Source organism: Salvelinus fontinalis, unplaced genomic scaffold (genome assembly GCF_029448725.1).
Source record: "Salvelinus fontinalis isolate EN_2023a unplaced genomic scaffold, ASM2944872v1 scaffold_0204, whole genome shotgun sequence".
In the NCBI taxonomy this organism is placed as follows: Eukaryota; Metazoa; Chordata; class Actinopteri; order Salmoniformes; family Salmonidae; genus Salvelinus; species Salvelinus fontinalis.
This window is the reverse complement of record NW_026600413.1, coordinates 32420-50247: the sequence shown is the minus strand read 5'-3', so window position 1 is coordinate 50247 and position 17828 is coordinate 32420. Positions and strand designations below refer to the sequence as shown.

Below are 17828 nucleotides of genomic sequence, written 5' to 3'. Positions count from 1 at the left end.
GAGGTAGTATTGAAGGAGTTCCCACATATGCAGATCACTTGTTGGCTGCTTTTCCTTCACTCTGCGGTCAATCTCATCTCAAATCATTTCAATTGGGTTGAGGTCGGGTGATTGTGGAGGCCAGGTCATCTGATGCAGCACTCCACTTTCCTTCTTGGTCAAATAGCCCTTACACAGCCTGGAGGTGTTTTTGGTCATTTTGCTGTTGAAAAACAAATGATAGTCGCACTAAGCGCAAACCAGATGTGATGGCGTATCGCTGCAGAATGCTGTGGTAGCCATGCTGGTTAACTGTGCCTTGAATTTTAAATACATCAGTGTCACCTGCAAAGCACCATCACACCACCACCATGCTTCACTGTGGGAACCACACACGTGGAGATCAACCATTCACCTACTCCGTGTCTTACAAAGACAGTGGTTGGAACCAAAAATCTCATTTGGACTCGTCAGACCAAAGGATGGATTTCCACTGGTCTAATGTCCATTGCTGGTGTTTCTTGTCCCAAGCAAGTCTCCTATTATTGGTTTCTTTGCAACAATTTGTCCATGAAGGCCTGATTTGCACAGTCTCCTCTAAACAGTTAATGTTATCTGTTACTTTAATTTATTTGGGCTGCAATCTGAGGTGCAGTTGATTTCTGAGGCTGGTAACTAATGAACTTATCCTCTGTAGCAGATGTAACTCTGGGTCTTCCTTTCCTGTGGTGATCCTCAGAGACAGTTTCATCATAGTGCTTGATGGTTTTTGCGACTGCACTTGAAGAAATGATGGACTGTCGTTTCTCTTTGCTTATTTGAGCTGCTCTGCCATTATTTGGACTTTTACCAAATAGCGCTATTCTGTATACCACCTCTACCATGTCACAACACAACTGATTGACTCATGCATTAAGAAGGAAAGAAATATCACAACTTTCAAAAAGGCACTTAATTGAAATGCATTCCAGGTGTCTACCTTAAGAAGCTGGTTGAGAGAATACCAAGCGTGTATTAAACCTGTCAAGGCAAATGGTGGCTACTTTGAAGAATCTCACATATATTTCGATTTGTTTAACACTGTTACTACATGATTCCATATTTGTTATTTCATATTTTTGATGTCTCCACTATTCTACAATGTAGATAATAAAAATTAAGAAAATATCTGGAATGAGTACGTGTGTCCAAACTTTTGACTGGTACTGTACATTCTACATGTAGAAAGAATCACAGGAAGACGACCACTGTGTGCATATAATGATTACCCTTGGAATGTCTTGCCTCGTGGGATTGAATGACTCAACCGATTGGAAGGCGCAAAATACGCCTATTAATGTCGTAATATTGTGTTATTCAGAAGTAGGAAACTCGGACTTGATAAATGGCTGTAGTTATACACGTGTTGCATTCAACCCATACCTCTGGTTCAACGACTTTACGTTAGTGTTTAACTAGATAGCAGCTCAGTCATTTCAGAGTTCTGTCTAGGTGATCAACCCAGCACATCACGCAATATTTAGGGGATTCCAAGTAGTTGGATGTGCTGGCCAATGGTAGTTGATTTTGTAGGTACACTACCCAATCCATGGGGTTATAGAGGACGGTGGGCGGGCCTAAATGTGCACCGGAAGGTTGTGGAACTTTGCCGGTGTGTAGCTAGAATTACTGCTGAATACGCACGAACAGTCAACGTGAGTAGCTCGCTAACACATTTGAAGGATAGTTGCCTGAAACGGACAACTGTAAAACATGTCTTTATTACAGAAAGCTGATGGTGTTACAGTTTTGTCTGAGGCATGTACGGTGCTGTAATTGTTATCGCTAGCAACATTAGCACGCAAACGTTAGCTCAGTCAGTGACTGTAAGTCAAGTCGACCAGATCTCAGAGCATTTCGTATTTTTCTGTACGTAAATCCGAGATACTCCATTAAGTATGATACAGTATCTTACGTTTGGTATGGTTGCATAAGACGGATGGTTACTTAAGGCCAAAACGAAAGGTGATTGTGGTTGGTATGAATGGGCATATGCTATCCAGCTAACGTCACGTTTATGGGTAAATACCCTTTGGCCTTGACCTAGCTGGGCTAGTCTTTGTCCCAGTTAATGCCTAGAGTTGGATAACTAGCCACTAGCTAGTAACTATTTACATAACATAAACTATCCCATCCCTCTCTCTCATTCTGCTTCAGCATGGGCAATGTGTTGGCTGCCAGCTCCCCCGCTCCCCCCTCTGCCCCAGGCAGTGGTGTTGTCCAGGGGGGCCCTGGGTTGGTGTCAGTCCCCCCAGGGTTCTCCATGCCCTCCGTCCCTCCCCCCTCTGTCCCCGGACAGCCAGCAGGTGAAACGGGGAGCCCCCTCCCCAACCCTGGTACCTATGAGGAGTGTCACCGCAAGTGCAAAGGTAAGGATCATACACAGTCATGTCATGCGGTATGTCATCAGAGTTGTACAGGTGCATCCTTCCTGTTCAAATAGGCTGGGCATTGACATGGCAGATTTTATGCTCTATCATTTATTTGAGAGGTGTGTTTTTCCTCAGATTTTTTTTTTTTATCCCATATTTTAGATTGTGCTCAAATAAAACATTGTTTGCATTGAACAGTTTCTGTTCTGACCATAGACCTGGACTACTCTAGTGCCCAAAAGCCAGTTTTAGCAAGGGCAGCACCATTGAGGACTTAAACCATTTTGAAATCAACTGGGTGGGACTTGCTATTTGTAAAGGAAGGATCACATAATTCCTTCCAGGTCATCAGGAGGGATCAGCCAATGAATTATACGTGTGAGCAACATTCCATAACCGCAGGTGGCAGTAAATCGCCAACCTTTCTTTTATACCTGTTCAAACAACTCACTCCATGTGGCAGATTGCACCCTTTCAGTTTGTTTACCAACTCCGAGTTAGTAGAAGATGAAAATTCACTACTTCCAAATGGAGGCGACCTTGCTCTCAGACGCCATAATGGAACCGATACAAAGTTGTGTTCTCTAACTATCTCTGTGGTTCTAACGCCATTTCAGAGGTGGTCCCCATCCAGTTGGAAGGAGTGCGACTGGTGGTCAACAAGGGCCTGAGTAATCACTTCCAGGTCAGTTGTGGAGCTAGAGGAATATATATTCTACACTGCTCAAAAAAATAAAGGGAACACTTAAACAACACAATGTAACTCCAAGTCAATCACACTTCTGTGAAATCAAACTGTCCACTTAGGAAGCAACACTTATTGACAATAAATTTCACATGCTGTTGTGCAAATGGAATAGACAAAAGGTGGAAATTATAGGCAATTAGCAAGACACCCCCCAAAACAGGAGTGATTCTGCAGGTGGTGACCACAGACCACTTCTCAGTTCCTATGCTTCCTGGCTGATGTTTTGGTCACTTTTGAATGCTGGCGGTGCTCTCAATCTAGTGGTAGCATGAGACGGAGTCTACAACCCACACAAGTGGCTCAGGTAGTGCAGTTCATCCAGGATGGCACATCAATGCGAACTGTGGCAAAAAGGTTTGCTGTGTCTGTCAGCGTAGTGTCCAGAGCATGCAGGCGCTACCAGGAGACAGGCCAGTACATCAGGAGACGTGGAGGAGGCCGTAGGAGGGCAACAACCCAGCAGCAGGACCGGTACCTCCGCCTTAGTGCAAGGAGGTGCACTGCCAGAGCCCTGCAAAATGACCTCCAGCAGGCCACAAATGTGCATGTGTCAGCGTATGGTCTCACAAGGGGTCTGAGGATCTCATCTCGGTACCTAATGGCAGTCAGGCTACCTCTGGCGAGCACATGGAGGGCTGTGCGGCCCCACAAAGAAATGCCACCCCACACCATGACTGACCCATCGCCAAACCGGTCATGCTGGAGGATGTTGCAGGCAGCAGAACGTTCTCCACGGCGTCTCCAGACTCTGTCACGTCTGTCACATGTGCTCATGTGCTCAGTGTGAACCTGCTTTCATCTGTGAAGAGCACATGGCGCCAGTGGCAAATTTGCCAATCTTGGTGTTCTCTGGCAAATGCCAAACGTCCTGCACGGTGTTGGGCTGTAAGCACAACCCCCACCTGTGGACGTCGGGCCCTCATACCACCCTCATGGAGTCTGTTTCTGACCGTTTGAGCAGACACATGCACATTTGTGGCCTGCTGGAGGTCATTTTGCAGGGCTCTGGCAGTGCACCTCCTTGCACTAAGGCGGAGGTACCGGTCCTGCTGCTGGGTTGTTGCCCTCCTACGGCCTCCTCCACGTCTCCTGATGTACTGGCCTGTCTCCTGGTAGCGCCTGCATGCTCTGGACACTACGCTGACAGACACAGCAAACCTTTTTGCCACAGTTCGCATTGATGTGCCATCCTGGATGAACTGCACTACCTGAGCCACTTGTGTGGGTTGTAGACTCCGTCTCATGCTACCACTAGATTGAGAGCACCGCCAGCATTCAAAAGTGACCAAAACATCAGCCAGGAAGCATAGGAACTGAGAAGTTGTCTGTGGTCACCACCTGCAGAATCACTCCTGTTTTGGGGGGTGTCTTGCTAATTGCCTATAATTTCCACCTTTTGTCTATTCCATTTGCACAACAGCATGTGAAATTTATTGTCAATCAGTGTTGCTTCCTAAGTGGACAGTTTGATTTCACAGAAGTGTGATTGACTTGGAGTTACATTGTGTTGTTTAAGTGTTCCCTTTATTTTTTTGAGCAGTGTAGATGCAGCCAGTAAGTTAAAGTCAGCGTTAGTATGCATTCTGTGCGAGCTATTATACAATGAAAAGGAACTATCTAACCCTCAAGGCTGTAAAGCTCAAGGTGGTGATTGTCCTATTTCATATGGATCAGAATACTATATTGTTTGCCACTTTATTGGATGTCTGCTGTATCTGTTCTACAGGTCAGTCATACAGTCACTCTCAGCACCTTGGCTGAATCTGGCTACCGGTTTGGTGCCACCTACGTGGGCACTCAACAGACAGGACCTGCTGAGGTAAAGTAACTGTCACTAGTCTGGTCTGGAAATGGTCTCTCAGCCATTTTACCCTAATATTATTATACTCTAATAATATTGTTGTTTCATGTGTTGAACCCCCCCAGTCCTTCCCAGTCATGGTGGGAGACATGGACAACACCGGTAGTCTGAACGCCCAGGTTATCCACCAGCTCACCAGCGCTGTGCGCTCCAAAATAGCCATCCAGGTACGTCATTGTGAAGAACGGGGAACGCCACACCAGGATCAGGAAGTTTATGTACACTACCATTCAAAAGTTTGGGGTCACTTAGAAATGTCCTTGTTTTTGAAAGGAGAGCGAATGATTTGTCCTTTAAAATAACATCAAATTGATCAGAAATAAATTGTAGACATTGTTAAAACCTCTACGGACCACCCATCCCGGATCCGGGATCATTCTCATCAGAAACGCTGACTAGCATAGCGCCACAGGGATATCATATAATATAATTTCATGAAATCACAAGTCCAATACAGCAAATTAAAGATAAACATCTTGTGAATCCAGCCAACATGTCCGTTTTTTGAAATGTTTTACAGCGAAAACACAACATTTATGTTAGCTGACCACAATAGCCCAAAACACAATGCCATTTTTTCAGCGTAAAGATAGCTTTCAGAAAACCCACAAATAGAGATAAAATTAATCACTAACCTTTGAACAACTTCATCAGATGACAGTCTTAGGACATCATGTTGTACAATACATTTATGTTTTGTTTGAAAATGTGCATATTTATAGCTACAAATCGGGGTTTTACATTGCCGCCATGGTCACAAATGGCACCAAAATGTCCAGAGAAATTTTAGACAGCCACGTAATCTAACAGAAAAACTCATCATAAACTTTGCTGAAAAATACATGTTGTACATATAATTAAAGATACACTGGTTCTTAATGCAACCGCTGTGTTAGATTAAAAAAATATATACTTTAGTAAAAAGCACAGCTTGCAATAATCTGAGACAGCGCTCAGCCCTTCTCCGCCATGTTGGAGTCAACAAAAATATGAAATAACATAAATATTCCCTTGCCTTTGATGAACTTTCATCAGAATGCAGTGCCAGGAATCCTAGTTCCACAATAAATCATTGTTTTGTTTCCATGCGAGAAATTGCCAAGAAACTGAAGATCTCGTACAATGCTGTGTACTACTCCCTTCAAAGAACAGTGCAAACTGTCTCTAACCAGAATAGAACGAGTGGGAAGCCCCGGTGCACAACTGAGCAAGAGGACAAGTACATTAGAATGTCTAGTTTGAGAAACAGAGGTCTCACAAGTCCTCAACTGGCTCTTCATTAAATAGTACCAGCAAAACCAGTCTCAACGCAGTCTCAAACTAGACACTAATGTACTTGTCCTCTTGCTCAGTTGTGCACCGGGGCCTCCCACTCTTTCTATTCTGGTTAGAGCCAGTTTGTGCTGTTCTGTGAAGGGAGTAGTACACAGCGTTGTACGAGATCTTCAGTTTCTTTGCAATTTCTCGCATGGAATAGCCTTAATTTCTCAGAACAAGAATAGATGGACGAGTTTCAGAAGAAAGTGCTTTATTTCTAGCCATTTTGAGCCTGTAATCGAAGCCACAAATGCTGATGCTGATGCTAGTCTAAAGGCCAGTTTTATTGCTTCTTTAAATCAGGACAAGTTTTCTAATGATCAATTAGCCTTTTAAAATGATAAACTTGGATTAGCTAACACAACGTGCCATTGGAACACAGGAGTGATGGTTGCTGATAATTGGCCTCTGTACGCCTATGTAGATATTCCAATAAATATCAGCCATTTCCAGCTACAATAGTCATTTACAACATTAACAATGTCTACACTGTATTTCTGATCATTTTTGTTATTTTAATTTCAAAAACAAGGACATTTCTAAGTGACCCCAAACTTTTGAACGGTAGTGTATATTCAATTTACTGTTTATTAATCTGTACATTTCCAATAATGCGTTTGTTATTTCAACAGACTCAGCAGCACAAGTTTGTGAACTGGCAGTGTGACCTGGAGTACCGCGGTGACGACTTCACATCTGCTGTTACCCTGGGCAACCCAGACGTCCTCCTCGGCTCTGGTAGGATTGTTTTCTCATCAAAGACTTCACTGGTGGTCCATGATGCTGCAAAACGACCCATCTCTCCTACAAGCACATTTGTGTGGAAGCTTCATCAATTACAGCAATAATGTTCTTGTTACCCAGCCTTTTGATCACACGTTATGATGGCCTCTGTAAACGGGCTGGTTATTATTCAGACATGAGTCCTTTTCTTGTGCTCTACTGTAACATCTATGATGACTGATGTTGCTGTCCTCAGGTATTATCGTGGCTCACTACCTCCAGTCCATCAGTCCAGCCCTGGCGTTGGGAGGAGAGCTGGTCTACCACCGGAGGCCTGGAGAGGAGGGAGCAGTCACCTCTCTAATGGGCAGATACACAGGTGAGACCCACTCTGACCCGCATCACCTTCTGTTAGAGCCAGGAGTTTTACTGGTCAGGTCACTGAGATTAATATTCTTCTTGTTTTTACTCCAGGCAATAATTATGTTGCCACATTGACTCTAGGAGGTGCTGGTGCTCATGCAACGTACTACCACAGAGCCAATGACCAGGTATCCAAACTAAGCTATCCTATCACCTCTACCTTGCCCCCAGTCTAGACCACACAACTCCTCAAGCTTTAGTGTGGATCACTGTGCAAAATAGTTGAGAATCCACTAGTAACCTACCATCTCTAGACCACGACTACAGGCACAGTACCATCCCTCTCCTATGAGTTGTGCTTAGTTGAAAGTTTGACCATGCTGATGGACCACTCCTTTTCTGACATGGAGGTGTTAGCCCACTGAAATACTTGAGGCTATGTAGCACCACAATGCTAGGTCTGCTTGAGACCATCTTGTTGTCCTTCTATCAACTCAGCTGCAGCTGGGGGTGGAGTTTGAGGGCAGCATGCGGACGCAGGAGACCGCAGTATTGTTTGGGTACCAGCTGGACCTCCCTAAAGCCAACCTGCTCTTTAAAGGTAAGCAACTGTCTGTCCCTCTACAGCACAGCTATTCAGTCAGACCTCTAGGGTTAATTGATCCATTTAATGTCATTGATTGGCCAGAGTTCATCCACCTGCTGTCCCAGGTCTGAATTATTTCCTGATCTGTCCCTCCCCTCCATCCCTGTCTCCAGGTTCGGTAGACAGTAACTGGGTGGTGGGGGCGGTCCTGGAGAAGAAGCTGCTGCCCCTGCCTCTCTCCTTGGCCCTGGGAGCCTTCCTTAACCAAAAGAAGAACACGTTCCAGTGTGGCGTCAACGTCACCGTCGGCTAGACCTCCTCCAGCCGCCTCCGACACACTGGGCCATGCATGGACCAGCACTTGTCATGTATGTATCTACTGGATTCAGAGACTCTCCTATACTGTGAATTGTGGGGCAGAGAGTTACTCTATGCCAGGCCTACATATTGTAGCACAAGTCTATTTCCTTCCAATGAAAACCTCATACATTTGGCAATTTTCAAATTATACATTCTTTAGGAAAGGGGAAAAAAGCTATATTTTACTATTAACGAATATACAATTACCAAACTTCAGAAGAATTTTGATTACATTATCTTGGTCCTAGAGTCATGAAATGTTCAGAGTACACTGAGTGCAGTTACTGCTTTTAATACATGTAACAAACATTGGCAGAAATGGAGTTGAGGTTTTCACCAGACCGTGATGAAATGTATTTAGAATCATAAATAAACAACTTTTGTATTTTGGGCTTTTGATGACGTTAAAGACCATTAAGGTCGTGCATGTGTCCGTGTGGTGCTATGCATGAGAGGAAATAATGTAGAAAAATATTTATTCTTGGACTTATCAATTCTACATTATTCAAAGTAAACAACAGTTACCCAGAAAAGAGAGCCTGAAAAATAATCATGAATTTCAAGTAAGGTAGCGACATTCAAGACCTCCTGGTGGAGCTCCAGTTTCCACACAGCCATCACACACACGGTGATAACAGTTCTGAATTAAGTCTATTCAGGAAACTGCAATAACGTTCATTCTTCCAGCGTATTAGTCTCTTTACAAATCCATATGCATCCAGCTGAGCGCTACAAGTACATAATCATACCAGCATAGGCTCTATAGTCCAACAGTAGTAAATAAACTTCCTCCTTGTTTTAAGCTCAAGTCCTTCTAGTCACCAACCAATAACTCAAACAGTGGTGGAACCTAACTCAGCAGGGACACTGAAAGCGCACCTCTTTGTCAACTGTTACCTTTGCTCATATTGACGCTCGTGATGGAGACATCTGATTGGTCGCTGCAGTGGCTGGAGGGCCGGGATTGCCCAGGGGTCATTTGGGAGGCAGTAGAGACAGTGGCTGGGTAAGGGATGTTGGTGTGGAGGAGGATAAAGGGAGGCTCTGGATAAAGAGGTCTCTGGACTCCAGGGGAGTAGTAGGCTAGTAGATGTCCTATAGGAGCATCAGTGATGGGGGGCTGGTGGTGCATTGCTGGAGGGTAGCTGTGGGTCAGTGAGTAGGTCCTTCTCTGGGCCAGGCTGTTGTCCACTGCAGTCATCCTGTCGGAGCCAAGCCTCACAGGCAGCTGCTCGCTCTCCTGGATCTTCATTGGAGACTGGCGGCCTGACAGGCTCTCTGCTGATTGGCTGTGAGGGGAGGGAGTGGGAGGTGCCCTGGGGGAATGGGATGCGCTGTGGTGAAGAGGCGAAGCTGTGGGAGTGGCCAATGGTGAAAGGCTGGGAGATGGGGAACCTGGGGACAGAGGAGGGGTGTGATGAGTTAACTGTGTGCCCGAATGCATGACATCAAAATACGTGCTCGTCTCACCATTACCTCTGTTCTGTGACTGGGGTGTGCTCCTGTGTGGTGAGGCTGGTACACACTGCTGAGCTTTGGGCTGCTGGTTTCTGGAGCCCTTCCCTCGTAGTACATCTGTTACCTGAGGACAGCGATCTAAAGGGTTAGGTTACCTGAGTGGACACACATTAACAGTGCTGCAATGACAACTAGTGAGTTCACTGCATCTGTGGGGCTACTGAGTGATAGCATTCCTTAGATTATTTGTGTGTTTTATTGTTGGTACGGTTTGTCATTGTCAGTTTGTGTTGTTGCTTTGCCAATGACAAGAAAATCATTATTAGGTACAGCCACTAGAGGGAAGCACCCACAAGGATTAGTTCAGTCCTATGTCCACACTATCGTTTATTTAACACACTAACTTCAGTTTTTATTCTCCTACACGTGTAAAGCTATTGATTAGCGTGAAACAGAGACCCTCTTCCATAGATCCAGTGCATTAATTTTCTCCTCCCTCACCTTCTTGTTCTTGGCCACCATCGCGGGGGTGTCATTGTGGTAGTTCTTCACACTGCTGTCGGCTCTGTTCTTCAGTAGCAGCCTGGCTGTGTCTACCTGGCCTCGCCCACAGGCACTGTGCAGGGCCGTGTTGCCACTGTACGACTGGCCATTCACATTACAGTCATTCTGAGGGGGCAGGGAGAGAGGACAGAGGAAGCGAAGCGGGAGATTGATGAGAAGATATAAGCGGTAAAAATAAGTAACATGGTTAGTCTTTGATGATGATGTGGAACTAAACAGAGTCACTTAACGTTTTTCTTGTAAATCATTTTCCCAGAAAGGAAAGAAACCTAAAAAGGGGAACAGGGGAGGACCTACTGACCATTTTAAATATAGTTGAGCTGACTTCAGTAGAACAGCTGAGTCACATACAACACACGTAGCCTTACCTCTATGAGGAAGTGCACCATGTCCATATTGTGGTTCTCTACTGCGTGTATGAGAGGACTGTGGCCACTCTTGATGTCCTGCTTAGAGAGAGGAGAATGGGGACACTGTAAAGTGGAACAGGAATTAATCTAAAGAGTAATACCTGGTATTGAGTAATTGGATGATGCAGTAGGTTCAGTATGCCAGAATAACTCAAAGCCCATTTGAAATGGCCCAGCATTAAGGGGAGAGATGGAGAGTTAGGTAGGGGAGGAAGGTGACTGACCACAGCGTTGATGTCCGCCCCAGCATCCAGCAGCATTCTGACCAGCTCCTTGTGTCCACCCTGTACAGCTAGGTGGAGAGGGGTGAGGCCTGGAGAGAGGGGGGAACAATAAGCAGTTAAGAAGAGAATCACACGCGCACACGCTCCAGAGCCCATGTGTATTCTAGGGGCTTTCTGCTGTTTTGAGTACAAGGCAAACCATGCTGTGCCCAGACTTGTCACACAGACCACCACAGCAGGAAATGCCCTCTTCCCCTCTCTGCCTCACACACCCACCACCATGGGACCCACAGCCTGAGTCAAACAGGGGGATGTGAGAATCAATAATACCAGTAGATTAAGCTCTAATCATATCAAATGGGTAGGTCACTTTCAGTGCAATTCAACTTACACAACTTAAGTCAGTCAAGCAACCATTTGAAATGTGTGCTACATATAACGTTAGTATCTGTGTCGCAACTCAAATATTCCCACATGAATATGGGAATTCCCATACATTAGGCATGAATTTTGTAAACATTGGGGGGGGTTACTGGCTTTATTTGGGGTAGTAGTATACATCTCACCGTTGCCACTTGTTGTAGATTCCCTTCAGCCCCCAGCTGTGCCCTGGACACCATATGTGAATTGATTTCCCCCCCCCATCTATCTTCAGAGTTCGTACTGTTAGGTGACCTAAACTGGGATATGCTTAACACCCCGGCAGTCCTACAATCTAAGCTAGATGTCCTCAATCTCACACAAATTATCAAGGTACCTACCAGGTACAACCCAAAATCTGTAACCATGGACGCCCTCATAGATATCATCCTGATCAACTTTCCCTCTAAATACACCTCTGCTGTCTTCAACCAGGATCTCAGCGATCACTGCCTCATTGCCTGCGTGCGTAATGGGTCCGCGGTCAAACAACCACCCCTCATCACTGTCAAACGCTCCCTAAAACACTTCAGCGAGCAGGCCTTTCTAATCGACCTGACCCGGGTATCCTGGAAGGATATTGACCTCATCCCGTTAGTAGAGAATGCCTGGTTGCTATTCAAAAGTGCTTTCCTCTCCATCTTAAATAAGCATGCCCCATTCAAAAAAATTTAGAACTAAGAACCGATCTAGCCCTTGGTTCACCCCAGACTTGACTGCCCTTGACCAGCACAAAAACATCCTGTGGCGTTCTGCATTAGCATCGAATAGCCCCCGCGATATGCAACTCTTCAGGGAAGTCAGAAACCAATATTCTCAGTCAGTTAGGAAAGCTAAGGCTAGCTTTTTCAAACAGAAATTTGCTTCCTGTAGCACTAATTCCAAAACGTTTTGGGACACTAAAGTTCATGGAGAATAAGAGCATCTCCTACCAGCTGCTCACTGCACTGAGGATAGGAAACGCTGTCACCACCGATTAAATCTTCGATAATTTCAATAAGCAATTTTCCACGGCTGGCCATGCTTTCCCTCTGGCTACCCCTACCCCAGCCAACACCTCAGCACCCCCTGCAGCAACTTTCCCAAACCCCCCCCGCTTCTCCTTCACCCAAATCCAAACAGCTGATGTTCTGAAAGAGCTGCAAAATCTGGATCCTACAAATCAGCTGGGCTAGACAATCTGGACCCTCTTTCTAAAATTATCCGCCGAAATTGTTGCAACCCCTATTACTAGCCTGTTCAACCTCTATTTCATATCGTCTGAGATCCCCAAAGATTGGTAAGCTACCGCGGTCATCCCCCTCCTCAAAGGGAGAGACACTCTAGACCCAAACTGTTATAGACCTATATCCATCCTGCCCTGCCTTTCTAAAATCTTTGAAAGCCAAGTTAATAAACAGATCACCGACCATTTCGAAACCCACTGTACCTTCTCCACTATGCAATCTGGTTTCTGAGCTGGTCATGGTCACCTCAGTCACGCTCAGGGTCCTAAACGATATCATAACCGCCATCGATAAGACAGTACTGTGCAGCCGTCTTCATCAACCTGGCCAAGGCTTTCGACTCTGCCAATCACCCCATTCTTATCGGCAGACTCAATAGCCTTGGCTTCTCAAATGACTGTCTCGCCTGGTTCACCAACTACTTCTCAGATAGAGTTCAGTGTCTCAAATCGAAGGGCCTGTTGTCCGGACCTCTGGCAATCTACGGGGGTGCCAGGGCTCAATTCTCGGGCCGACTCTTTTCTCTGTATACATCAATGATGTTGCTCTTGCTGCTGGTGATCCTCCATGCAGACAACGCCATTCTGTATATATCTGGCCCTTCTTTGGACACTGTGCTAACAAACCTCCAAACGAGCTTCAACGCCATACAACACTCCTTCCGTGGCCTCCAACTGCTTTTAAATGCTACTAAAACTAAGTGCATGCTCTTCAACCGATTGCTGCCCACGCCCTCCCGCCCGACTAGCATCACTACTCTGGACGGTTCTGACCTAGAATATGTGGACAACTACAAATACCTAGATGCCTGATTTAGACTGTAAACTCTCCTTCCAGACTCACATTAAGCAACTCCAATACAAAATTAAATCTAGAATCGGCTTCCTATTTTGCAACACCTCCTTTACTCATGCTGCCAAACATACCCTCGTAAAACTGACTATCCTACCGATCCTTGACGTCGGTGATGTCATTTACAAAATAGCCCCCAACACTCTACTCAAACTGGATGTTGTCTCAGTGCCATCTGTTTTGTCACCAAAGCCCCATATACTACCCACCACTGCGACCTCTATGCTCTCGTTGGCTGGCCCTCACTACATATCCGTCGCCAAACCTACTGGCTCCAGGTCATCTATCTAAGTCTTTGCTAGGTAAAGCTATCTCAGCTCACTGGTCACCATAGCAACACCCACCTGTAGCACGCGCTCCAGAAGGTATATTGCACTGGTCATCCCCAATGCCAACACTTCATTTGGCCGCCTTTCCTTCTAGTTCTCTGCTGCCAATGATCTCTGAATCAAACATCTCTGAAGCTGGTGTCTTATATCTCCCTCTAACTTTAAGCATCAGCTGTCAGAGCAGCTTACCGATCACTGTACCTGTACACAGCCAATCTTTAAATAGCACACCCGACTACCTCATCCCCATATTATTACTTATCCTCTTGCTCTTTTGCACCCCAGTATCTCTACTTGCACATATCACTCTAGTATTAATGCTAAATTGAAATTATTTTCGCCTCATGGCCTATTTATTGCCTACCTCCCTACTCTTCTACATTTGCACACACTGTACATAGATTATTTTTATTTTGTTATTGACTGTACGTTTATTTGTGTAACCCTGTGTTTTTGTCGCACTGCTTTGCTTCATCTTGGCCAGGTCGCAGTTGTAAATGAGAACTTGTTCTCAACTGGTCTACCTGGTTAAATAAAGGCGAAATAAATAAAGATCTATTATTGTTTTAGCCAAGTCATGTCTGGCATGACTACCACAAAGGAGTTGGCTATAGCAGAAACAGACTGTCAATTAGGTCGCATTGGAAAGTTCAGGGGAATTTAAACTTATCCCCTGAATTGTCTCAATTGAAATTGAATCGATCCCAACATAGTAGAACTAGTAACTTACCCTCATAGTTCCTGACCTCCAGGCAAGTCAAGATGGAGGGGTGGGAAAGGACCACAGAGAGGCAGGCCTGCTGGCCGTGTTCACAGCAGAGGTGGACCGTTGTCTGACCGTTACGGTCCAGGGCCCGCGGGTCAGCACCCGCACGCAGCAACGCCCCCACCAGCTGGGCCTGATGGGTAATCACAGCCAGATGAAGAGGGGTCTGAGAAAGAGGGAGATAATTCATCTTTAGACAACAATCTCATTAAACAAGAACATTTGAAAACCAGGAGCCTCATAAACGTTGGATACATTTCACACTAAATATCTGCTGTCACCATTTATGAAAAGACTGCGCACGTACAAAAGTATTGATTTATAAACTTGCCATGTTTCCCGCTATAGACCCGTTCTGAAACTGCGTGTGTGAACTTACGTTAAAACACCGGCTGAAAAACGTCCATCATTCATCTTTTATGGTGACGATAACGCCCTTATTTGCTGTATACTTTGGAAGTATCCAAATTAGGCGAGGCAATTTTCTAAAGGCAATAGCGAACTTGATCCAATGTCTTTGGAAGGGATTGTAGAATGTTAAACTTTTGCAGTGACATTTTCTGTAGTCCTAGGCTATCTGACAGTTTGAAAGACAACTGCAAATTGCTGTGGACTTTTATTTATTTAAATAGGCAAGTCAGTTAAGAACATTCTTATTTACAATGACGGCATAACCCGTCCAAACCCTAATGACGCTGGGCCAATTGTGCGCCGCCCTATGGGACTCCCAATCACGGCCGGTTGTGATACAGCCTGGAATCGAACCAGGGTCTGTAGTGATGCCTATAGCACTGAGATGCAGTGCCTTAAACCGCTGCGCCACTCGGGACCTGTAAACAGATCGTTTTGAATTGAATAGGGCCAAATGATATGCATTTACTTTCTCTCAAACGAAGAATTTATTCTACAATGGTTATGAAAATATGTAGTGTGTATAAATGCAATATTGTCTACTTGAGAAATGTGAAATTGCAGTATTAAGATGTAACCTACAACAGTCTGTTCCACAATTAATAAACTGCGATCTGGATCGGACTGCATAGAGCAAAAATACTTGAAATAGCCTGTCGTTCTGCCCCTGAGCAAGATGGTTAACCCGCTGTTCCCCGGGCGCCAAAGACGTGGATGTCTTGGACAACTGACTAGGTATCCCCCTTTCCCCTTGTAGGCCTATGCTACCTCGTGAGTATTAAACCATCACAGAAAAGGTGAGGGATTTTTTTTATGCAATGATCATGGAAATTAAAAATAATAACCCAGGATTTAGATGCCTATTTCTAATTATTTTAAAATGCTAAGATAAATTCTCACTAAAGGCAAATTATTGAATCTTGTTATTAACCTGTTAATTATGAATAAGTGTGTCCATCATAACCCCTATTTGCACAAAATACTAATCTGCTTGCAATGCTTCAACCACTAGAAAATGTGCATAAACCATGGTCTAAAGTTTGCGGGAAGGTGAGCACATTTCCATGTCAAGCTCAGTTTTTATAAATGCCAACTTTTGCATGAACGCATGTTTGGGGTTATATTTTGTACATACGCACGGTTTATAAATGAGGTAAACCATATTTTTTTTAACCAAGAGGAAGAAGGAGAAAGAATAGTGTATTACTCCTGTTAATGGAATCACATCTCCATCCTGTTCTGCAGGGGGAAGTTCACAAGAGCTGATAAACGATTGGCTAGATAAGGTTGGGCATACGCCCCCAAACAAACCGGAGCCACCCAGTCACGGCACAGAAGGCTTTCTGGCTTTATCAGCATTAGACATCGGCAGACAAAGATAAACGCCATACAGGATGGTAAACACACTATCAAAGTCCAAAATGCAAAACAGCTAGGAGATGGCTTCCACCAAGGTCAGGATATAGCCCCATATGTTTGTTTTTCTTGTTTCAAAATGAGGTGCACCTTAAGTATTTGAAAGAACTCATGCTTTTTCAAGCCAGGTCGGATGTGATCAATGATGAGGTAAAAACCTGTTTTGGTCTCAGGTGACCGGAACAGCCCATGTTGTGTAGGAAAGCCTGGGACCTGGCCCAGGTGATTCCAGAGACATGCCACTATGCAGGGGATTTGATGAGGTAAAAACCTGTTTTGGTCTCAGGTGACCGGAACAGCCCATGTTGTGTAGGAAAGCCTGGGACCTGGCCCAGGTGATTCCAGAGACATGCCACTATGCAGGGGATTGCAGATTCCAACACGGGTTTACTGAAAGCACTTGTGCAATCCAGGATCTTCCAGAGACTATGGCCAATGATTCATTGATTCGTAAAACCCGATTTGATAAATGTTAACTTCGTCAGTGGTCCAATGTCCAGAGACATTCAGAAAGGGTTTAGGGAAGTCACTTGATCTGGAATCTATCATTGTTCAGTACGATTAATCTGTGGTCAGGATGATGTTCATTTAGTTTCACTTTTGATTCAGGAAAAGCACGTACTTAGTGTGTGGGTGGGTGGGTGTGTGTAGCTATGTTCCAGTAAAGAACAGCAGTAAAATACCAAAGCAGTGGCGGGAGAAAACACTGGTGAAATGCCTCCAATGTCTCAATGCCAGTGACCTTCACTTCCGGAGAAAACCCTCCTATTTCCCTGAATCCTCAGTTACTCATGACTGATCTCACACACACCCGAGTGTTTGACCTCCCATGAACTACCAACAGTCTGACTCAGTCATCTTGTACTTCCTAGAATGTCCCTGAACATGAAGCCGTAAAGGACGTAACCATCAACATGTCACAATACTTAATCAAAGGCCAAATCAAAGCTTTATCATGGTCCAAAAACACTCAAGTTCATTGAGTTTAGTACTAGCTTCCTGTAAACCATTCCAGAAGGACAAACAAAAACAGCACAGATAAGAGGGGCAGAGTGTGAAGACGGAGAGAAGGGGGAGCATAGGGCAATAAAGCCAGGTAGAGGAATAGCTGGAAGTGGTAGAGAGGGGAGGCAAGGGGATAGACGGGATAAGAGGGGAAATCCCTTCCCTCTCCCCTGCTGGCTGTGTGTCCAGAGTTACATTCCAACGAAATGAGCGGATAAACCAGAAGAACAGAGGAGTGGAGGGGAGAGTTCTAGGTATGAGGAAAAGCCTTGAATGGGTGGGTGTGTGCCAGACAAGGATACAAAGAACAGGAGGGGGAGGTAAAAACAATGAGAAACTAAAGGTGTCCATAGGGTGTACTTCCTGGTATGACCTGTTAATGTTATAGTTGTGCAACTT

At 45.0% G+C, this 17828-nt stretch overlaps 2 protein-coding genes across 3 annotated transcripts in view; one reads left to right on the top strand and one right to left on the bottom strand.

The window, feature by feature from the left end:
• The first annotated feature begins 1567 nt into the window (after positions 1-1567).
• On the top strand, positions 1568-8733 carry LOC129844700 (mitochondrial import receptor subunit TOM40 homolog). Its single transcript, XM_055912746.1, has 10 exons — positions 1568-1673; positions 2176-2387; positions 3008-3075; positions 4865-4957; positions 5065-5166; positions 6949-7054; positions 7296-7418; positions 7514-7590; positions 7901-8003; positions 8162-8733. Exons 2-10 carry the CDS (start codon positions 2177-2179, stop codon positions 8299-8301), a joined length of 1023 nt encoding a protein of 340 aa, XP_055768721.1. The 5' UTR covers positions 1568-1673; position 2176; the 3' UTR covers positions 8302-8733.
• A 101-nt stretch (positions 8734-8834) lies between these two features.
• The window catches only part of LOC129844698 (B-cell lymphoma 3 protein homolog), a 28673-nt gene continuing 19679 nt past the window's right edge, over positions 8835-17828 (bottom strand). Inside the window, exons 4-9 of one of the 2 annotated variants that reach the window (XM_055912743.1) lie at positions 14562-14763; positions 11005-11093; positions 10739-10816; positions 10308-10475; positions 9825-9930; positions 8835-9743 (exon numbers count right to left, since the gene is read on the bottom strand). In XM_055912743.1, coding sequence (XP_055768718.1) covers positions 9235-9743; positions 9825-9930; positions 10308-10475; positions 10739-10816; positions 11005-11093; positions 14562-14763 — 1152 coding nt within the window. In that variant the 3' untranslated portion in view covers positions 8835-9234. Of the gene's footprint in view, positions 9931-10307; positions 10476-10738; positions 10817-11004; positions 11094-14561; positions 14764-17828 lie in introns of both variants that reach the window. The other variant, XM_055912742.1, reaches the window with a different exon arrangement.